This window comes from Callorhinchus milii, unplaced genomic scaffold, assembly GCF_018977255.1.
Source record: "Callorhinchus milii isolate IMCB2004 unplaced genomic scaffold, IMCB_Cmil_1.0 Scaffold6, whole genome shotgun sequence".
NCBI lineage: Eukaryota > Metazoa > Chordata > Chondrichthyes > Chimaeriformes > Callorhinchidae > Callorhinchus > Callorhinchus milii.
In genome coordinates this window covers 10273327-10282480 of record NW_024704747.1, presented here as the reverse complement: position 1 = coordinate 10282480, position 9154 = coordinate 10273327, and the positions used below count along the sequence as shown (strand labels likewise).

The following is a 9154-nucleotide window of genomic DNA, read 5'->3' as shown; positions in this document are numbered from 1 at the left end:
TTGGACGGAAAAAGTTATTTTGCTCTGCTTGAAAACAAATGACGTAGCTAAGTTCGTTTACAAATTGGTACTAAATGATTTAATAAGGGTTGAAGTAATACAATGGAAAAGACCGGCAGGTAATGACTTGCAACCCCACGCATTTCCGATGTCTAGCGTTAGGGACATAGAATGTGTATAGTTTGACCTTACAGCTGCTAATTAGAATGGCGCATTTGTGGAATAAATCTATTCGTATTCAGTTCAAACAAAACCCTTGGTCACCGATTCGCTGTAGGATGAAATCCATTGTACGGGAACAACTCATTTACGTCCTTCAAGTGGCGGGCGAAAGGAATTTGATCACAACCTTTAGATATATTGAATATAGAAGTTGTATATTTTATTGTTATAACTAAATCGTAATAAGAACACTTTCCTTCGCTTTTAAAAGTTAAAATTAGAACAGCAATTTAAAAAAAGTTGCTCTATTTCACAATTACTGCTTCAATGCTGTTTTGCTTTAATATGTATATAGTTTTTATTGCAACATATTTGTCATTTTATCCTGACGGCAGACCAATACACTCACGGAGGACCTATAATTTGGTATCATTATTGTATTATTATTTTTGAAAGAGTAATTCGTCTGACACTTTTTCAGAGATTTTATGTTATGATGCAAAACTGAAAGATTTTCCTATTAAGCACCATTGTGTACAAATTTTCTCAGTTGGTTTTGTTTTCTCCGTGGCTCCAAGATGTATATACGGGATGTGCAGTGGGTGTGTGTATTATATTCAATAATAAAAGCTATACGCCACCAGTGCATTTATCATCCCATTACTGTAACAAATCAAGGCTCCAATACATGAAAGGTAAAATGAATTACCGACGTTAAGCCGTCAATAAAGTCATTTCTGTAAATGGTGTCTCAAAAGGCTGGAGCATTATTCAACCAGCTTTATCAGCAGCTTCTAAATTACGTTTAGGATCTCTCAGCGTGTAATATCGCCCTGCTTACTTTGATTAAGCGTCTTGCCAGGGAATACTGACAGTGCTTTTGACCAGATTTTATTCACTCACATGTGATGAACGCCAAGCTGATCAGGCGGAATGAAGAGTAATTAAAACCTATAAATTATCTTTTGCAGCGCTTCTCAAGGCGTCTCTTGCAGTCGAGATAAGCCACCGATACTCCATTTACTGCATGAAAAGGACTGAATCCAACAATGGCTACGTGGCTAAATGGGATATTGATAGTGTCGTAATTAGAATTTAATTAAGTACCCAGGCTCGCTTTTGGGATAAAGATTTCAATTTTGCTAACTTAAATATAAATAAACCGTTGATTGCAAAGGAAGCCTGTTTTTGTTAAAAATACAGCACCATATTTAATTGCTGTTTACTTTTCAGTTGCTTTGAAGCAACAATTTCGTTATTTTTATTCTTATGACCCAATTATGCATGTTCGGTACAAAATTCCAGTGGCTATTTTGCTTTTAACTTTTGAACCACTAAAGGAATACATGTTTCGTCGTTTACACATATATTAAAATATATATTATTGTGTGTGTGTGTGTGTGTGTGTGTGAGGGGTGGTGGGGGTGGGTTGCAGGCTTTCTAGGATATTTCTTTAAACTTGATTTGTATTGTAAATATAATATATGATATAATTCAAACGAAAGAATACTTGCAATAGCAATTAGTGTATATTATTTATTATTGTTTTACGGTTTAGAATCAATGCAATCAGTACAACAGATTCGCGCGGATTTACTCTGCATTTTAAAACTTGCAACCACGTTAGTGCCACTAGATGTGTTACTTTTATGTAGATGTACGTTATACACAAAGTGTGCGTTCAGGTCTTCACTACTGTACTAACATCCTTCATATACAAACATTTAACTACAATCGTATTTGAAGACAGCACATATCACATTTCAAATCGTGATATCAGGTTACAATCGGCATAATCGTCGATATATTTTAATTACTTGCATCTAGTGACAAAATGTGGTATTTAATTCATTCAATTATTTTCCTCAAACCTATTTACTATCACTTTATACTACCTGGCATTGCCCAAACGCTGAGATTGCACCCTTCGATTTTACCGCATACTGTGGGCGGCTACTGGTTCATTGTTTGTGCACAGGAATTTCGTCAAGTCGAAAGGACAAGTGGAAAAGTGAAAGTTGATGTATCTACTTTTAGTGAATAGTCATTAGTTCATGGTAAAATGTTTGTAGTCTGCTTAGCTTTGAAAACAAAATAACATTTAAAATTAATCTCAACTCACAAATAAGAATAAAATAAACTGTAGAACTGATTCAGATGAAAAATTCATACAATACTCCTAAATCGAGTTCCCAGAACTATATTTATATTGTGTGAAAATCTACAATATTTTGCAATGCATTTATATAGAACTTTACAATTATAATTCCTTAATTATAACTCCTTAATTATAACTCCTTAATTTCATCAGAGAAAACAATGTTTAAATTTCTTTTAATTTAAAACTGCATTTTGTCTTGCATCTTTCCCATCATATGTGAGCATATTCACCCAGTTTCAGTGTCTATGTAAAATAGATGTTTCACTCTTTGATATTACCAAAAAATAAAAGATTGGCATTGGTATCCCCCACATTTCAGCAGCACTAGTAAAAGGAGAATACAATTTCCTGGGTTGTCAGCTAGTCAACACTACGAAACTTAATAGACCCTATGTTTATCAGTAGCGATTAATACAGCACCGCGCATTAATAATACATTAAATAGCTAGCAGTCAGATAATCAACAGGAATAGAAACAGAAAACGTAATATGTGAAGGTGCGTGTAAAAAACGATACAATTTCCCAATCTCTATAGGAAAAATAGAATTAGTTGTAGCGGAGTTATAAAAATATGCAAAACAGTCGTAAGATTCAATTGTTATTGGCATCACGCATATGTAAATATATGTATATATATATTTAAAGTTGGCAACAAACTGTCACAGCAAATTTGTACTCACTGTTTCTTACAATAAGTAATGTTGTCCCTGTTGTTTAACACAACCTAATGTTTGAACTACATTTCATGTTATTGAAACCTACGAGACAAGCGAGTCCTAAAGTTGTATCATTCGGCTTCGGTTTGTTTTAAGTATACAGTCAGTAGGGATTTCACAAAAGGTTTGGATTTTAGTTCATTTGTAATTGGGTGTGAATTGTCTTGATCTCGCTGGCGGTTACTTATTTGCAGGGCTGTGACGAGCGGCTCTGCGGAGTCGCGGAGAATCCCTTCTCACGTCGCGCCGCTGTGTTATTTATTCGGAAGCCGCGCGGCTGTGATTGGTCAGTGCGCGCGGCGTCTGTTACAATCTCCCGCGGGGGCGGCGCCGAGGCTCCTGATTGGTGGGACACACGTGCCGACGGTTCACGTGCTTCCGGTCGGGGAAAAAGTGTCTGCGAGACGCCGCGATTTAGGGGAGTTTGCAAAGCTCACACTGTCACAGACCCGCCACGGACTCCAAACAAAGATCAATGCAGTGCCAGGTTTACTGACCACAATAAGTATGAAAGGTGGGGGTGAAGGCACCAAAACATCCGCGATGCCAAGTATATAGTGCAGCTGTCATTTAAAAGTGAAAAAGAAAACATACTCAAAAGTGATCGAATACGGTGTTTCACTTAAATCGTTTTTGGATACGTTGCCCATTAAGTGGGAAAAGAACAAGTCGGTAAAATTGACAGCTCGCTCGAAATATGGAAGAGCAAAAGGATCAAAACGATCGCGTGGAGAGTAGAGAATCGAGCGAGGCGGAAAGCGTCTCTCTGTCTCCACCTTTTCAGTCTCCACAAATACAGCCCCGTCCAGCGGCACAGCAGCCGCACAGAAACACTAACTTTTTTATTGATAACATTTTGAGGCCGGACTTTGGTTGCAAGAAGGATAGGGATCGAGCGCAGACGTCCGGCAGAGAAAACGTCAATCCGCTAACGAGGCCGTCAAACGCATCGAGTCTAAGTCCGGATTCAGATTGTAGTGACAGCTCTTCGCAGTCGTCCAAACAGTCTCAGCCAAAGCAAAACGAAAGCAATGGAACTAATTCGGCAAAGTATCCAGAAAATAGCAGCTCCGCGCTTCTGGTTGTAGCTCCCAATGCAGAACCTGTAGCGAGCAGTGATTCCAACAAAACGCCTCTAATGTGGCCTGCCTGGGTTTATTGCACTAGATATTCAGACAGACCATCTTCTGGTAAGTAAACAATGTTTTTTAAACGCAAACAACACAGCTTTAAGACAATTTGGCACAATATTTAAATCATACACTTGTACAAGATAATTTAACTTATTTGCACCAGTTTTCTTTTGTTGGAAATAATAAATTGTAAATCTTTAAAGGAACAGCTAAGTGACTATTTAAAGAAACCATATAAATTGAACTATATGCAATATTTATAGTTATGTTCACTTCGGCAGGTATTATTGAAAATGTATAAATTCCATTATAGAGAGTTTTCCCTCCACAAATAATGGGAATGTGTTATCGAAAAATGATAAGCAGTTACTACATAAAAAATAATTTCAAAGAAGTTAGGGAGAAATGATTAAACTTTCGGATGTTTCAGGTAAATGGCAATGAAGTTACATAAAAAGCAATTATCGAACAAAACGGTGGAACAAGATACAATGCAAGAGTTTAAGTTTGAGGCCTTGATATTGCACAGCTTGGCAGGCCTCAAGGCCAGGAGTGAAAGTATAGACAAGGCATTGAGGTACACTTTCATTAATGCCATAGTTTTGAAAGTAGACTTAAAGGGCCCTGACCTATAAACATCTGACTATTTTATAAGACACTAAAATACATTTTACTCGAAATCTGTAGTGAAAACGTTGTAAAGGATTTCTTGATGGTATGGGTGCAATTAATTTAGCTAAATCTTGAGGCAGAGGCTAACACAAAACAAATTGCTTAAGATTCCCGGAAAAAATAATAATTATTTTTATTCAGTAGTTACAGCTGGAATGTATAACAATAGATGGGATATTGACGGGAAATCAATCAAGTGATGCATATTTTGATTATGTTGGCTTCTTTCCTTGGATTTGTAAAGATGTATTACAACGTATTCTGTCATTTCTGGCCACAATGATTTAAATTGATTAATGGCAAAGTAAAACACGTTAAGATCATTCAAGATATGCCAAAATGACTATGTGGCCACTTTCTCACTTATCACAAAGGAAAACAACAATGCAAATACAAAAGTCAGAATGCAGCCTATTTCACTGGAAACTGACGGAGAAGAGGAATTTTACTATGGGTAAAATGGTTAAAGAAGCGACGAATGGAGTGCAGATATTAATGGGCCAAGTGAAACATAAATAGCAATTTTGTAAGTTATCTACAGTGGGAAAGCTTTAGGATATATGTGTGTCCTGTTTAGCGTAAAAGTTCACAGACGATTGAAAGGATGGTTTGTCCGTGGCTGTGTGTGCCGAGGCCTTGCAGGGCGGCGGGACTTATGTCTCTCAGTGGATGAGGAGAGATCCCCTCAGTGAAAACGATCCTTCGAAACTTCTCTTGCAAGTCATGTAGTTTGAGCTATTCATGGCACCGACCTGCTTCAAACTAAGAAAAGTTACCTTGATTGACTAGTTGATTGATTGACTGATTGAGCTGTCAGTCTCAACATTTAACAGAGCCTTATTTTTTAGCTTTTCAATCATGCAGTAAAATAATTTTATTAACATTCTCCTGCAATTTATTGACGCTTTAATTCTCTGGGTGCAATTCATTTTAATTTAAAGTTTACCTTTGCAATAGTGTTTCATAACGATGAAGGGAGGGTTAGAACGAGTTTTTCTTTAACTCAAATATGCCACATGCAGGAGAGATTTAAATATTTGCCCTTTTTAAATATTTGGTTCTTTACCGATTTAGGTTCCGAGTTTTTCAGTTACAAGACGGCTAAAACATTTATTGTTTGAGGTTTGACACTGATAGAGAAAACGAGGAAGCTGGTGTGATTGGATTGTAAAATAAATTTGTAGTAAATTTATGTAAAATAAATATGTGCAGCTCAGAAACCAAATTTGATGCCTATATCTGTGGTTTGAAGAAGATACGTAAAAAAATTCTATAAAGTAAAAAAAAACTATTGATGCAGTATTTTGACATTTTTGTTCTTAACTAGTAAATTGCGTATTCTAGAGTTTGATTGGATCTATCTACAACATGTTTACATGATCAACATTTTATCAGCCTTTTGCAGTGTCCAATAGACATATTGGGGGGAGCAGAAATATCACGAATTGCTATGGATATGTTAACATAAACACAATTGACTTACAGTAGTACCGGAGCAGAGCCTAGGAGTATTTGAAAATACTAATTTATAGTTAATCTCTGCTTAGTACCATTAGTAATCCAGGACGAGAGGTCTGATGCTAAATGAGTACTGTTTTTCTTTACGACGAGCGACAATATATTCGAGCCGGCCTTTCTCCAGCCGCGATATAGGTAAACCGGCAGTACATCCTCTTATCTGTCTTCTCATTACATCTAGTCGCCACCTGACCATATGCCAGTCTTTATAATGTTAATGAGATTTCATATACTTACACACTTAAAGAAATAAAAAAAACTACCATGTAATTTCAACAGCACAAAGAACTACACGCTACAAGGTGCCTGAGTATTAGATTGTACGTGACACACGTACCATGGAAATAAAAACAAGGAGCTGGCAGCTGCACATATGTTCATGCCAATGATACTATTGTTCAATTGTGGGAAATGTACTTTGCGCCATCTTGTTAATTTTAATATCTATAAATATGGCGGCCTATTTAAAGAGTGACTATGCATGTGGTTGGGCTTATTTAACTTTATAGCTCTGCTGGTTTCAGCCCCATCCGTGCTCCAAAGCCGCCATCTGAAAACCTGATCTCTTTCTGCTGTGATTTCCCGCAGGTCCGCGGACCAGAAAGTTAAAGAAGAAGAAAAGCGAGAAGGAGGACAAGCGGCCGCGCACTGCCTTCACAGCAGAGCAGCTGCAGAGACTCAAAGCCGAGTTCCAGGCGAACCGTTACATCACCGAACAGCGCAGACAGACTTTAGCACAAGAACTCAGTCTCAACGAGTCACAAATCAAAATCTGGTTCCAGAACAAGAGAGCCAAAATCAAGAAAGCCAGCGGCATGAAGAACGGCCTGGCTCTCCATCTCATGGCACAGGGACTTTACAATCATTCGACCACTACAGTTCAGGAGGAGAAGGAGGAAAGTGACTGAAATCGTTCCGTTCTACTATACAGAGACTGAGAGAAATAAAAGACTGTAACAGGTGCTATTTAAATTCAATCTGCGTGTATCTATATAGACTGAATTATAATACGAACATTTTAAAATTATATATATATATATAAATATATATAACCAAACACAGTATGACGTTGTATATATTTAATTTCAGGTAAGGACATGTCTAGTGCTCTCTACTTGGCCGAGATTCTACCATTTCTTTTTCATTGTTGTTGCTAATTGTTTTAGTAAATGTCAGGTCTAAAGATTTTATGTGAATCCCGTCTTTTTCTGGAATTGTTCAGAAATGCAGACACACTACGTAACGAACTGCCGCTACATGCCAAAGATTTTACTATGTTCAGAAATGATGTAGCTTGAAATAAAGTGTAGACTGTGCTCGGTACACATTCTGACTAATGGTTTGCTATCGTCCTTTCTTACCATTTTCTTCCGAAGCTTAATGTTTAGGGGGTCTCACTAATGGAACCGGCAGAATAAGTAAAATGAAATGGCGTGGAAGAGTCCCATTCCTGGGTTTGGGGATCGCGTGTCTCGTTGATGTGGCCAGTATAAACCTGTCACTAACATGCCAGCTTTAATAGGGCCCAGTATCTGTTTGTAAGACGCAATTAAATGTTTGGAAATACGCCAGTTATCTCGGCGCGAATATGTAGACGAGCAGAGAGGTATATGTATATGTATATGTGAAAATTCATAAGGAAAATACATTATTCTAAAATTATAAAATGGGGCAATTAAAAGTGATTTTGTTTGGTCAGCCGGGTGTCTGACACATGCGGAAACCCATGCTTAAGAGTATCAAAATCAAAATGAGATTTCAATGCATCCCATCTAACAATTAAAAGTGAAACAAGTGATTGGAATTCAATGAACCTCCTCTAGTCACAAACAGGAGCCAATCTGTCTGTAATAAAAGTAAAAAAACAAATGCGATAACTTGTATCCGACGAAGTGATGGTTCTTGCTATTGATTGGGAATATGTATATGGGTTTAGTGGGCTCTGACTTTGGAGGCTTGTTTACATTATCTCTATTTTGAATAAGGTCATGTCCACTTCCAGCACCCAGATTGTGGATCATTGTTTGCCGAGGCTTCTCCATTTTTATTATTAAAACTTAGGAAATATAAAATTGACTAAGTAATATTTGCACAAAAGTGCTGAATTGTCGTCGTCCCCCATAATAAAATTATAAGCAAGTAAAAATGGCTTGTTGCGTTTCTAATGATAAGTTGCGCGTGATTTACTTTCATATTCGTTTTCACTTTCGAAAACGAATGCCATCTTAATTTAATGTTTTAGTGCATTTTTTTAAAAAAAAGATTATAAATACGATATTGCTAACTTTTTAAACTTGTGATAGTGTAGTTTGTGCAATTGGTGCTATTATTGCCAACCAACCACAAAGTAAACCTTGAAATCATCTCGTTGTTATTGCAAGCCTTACAAAATAAGCACATTCCATTTGATGTTGCCTGGAATTTATTTCAGAAATCAAGATTACTTTTTATTCGTTGTCAGGGGATCCCTTTGCAATAAATAAAACGAGAAAAAAAAGATTTATTGGGAACTTTTCAATACCCTTTGTCAAAAAAAGGCCACTTTTACTAACCTTTACTTTCCTCTTTTGTCTGAGTCCATTCTCCTGAGGTGTGAGCTGCTGATGTCTAACCCGGGCTGGTTACCTCCGTGTGACGTCATTTCTTCAGTAAAATAAAGCCAAATGCCGAACCAGTGATGTATTTTTATGACACTAACGAGATGGATTCTATCAGCAAAAAAACCCTTTGACCGAAAATAATCCACGTTTCAAATACACAATATCGATTTGAAAACGCTGTTTTAAACGCA

At 37.0% G+C, this 9154-nt stretch overlaps 1 protein-coding gene across 1 annotated transcript; it reads left to right on the top strand.

Annotated features, from left to right (window-relative positions):
• Window positions 1-3499: 3499 nt before the first annotated feature.
• Window positions 3500-7679, top strand: en1a (engrailed homeobox 1a). The gene is made up of 2 exons (XM_007896170.2): window positions 3500-4230; window positions 6952-7679. Exons 1-2 carry the CDS (start codon window positions 3738-3740, stop codon window positions 7269-7271), a joined length of 813 nt encoding a protein of 270 aa, XP_007894361.1. The 5' UTR covers window positions 3500-3737; the 3' UTR covers window positions 7272-7679.
• Window positions 7680-9154: the final 1475 nt, after the last annotated feature.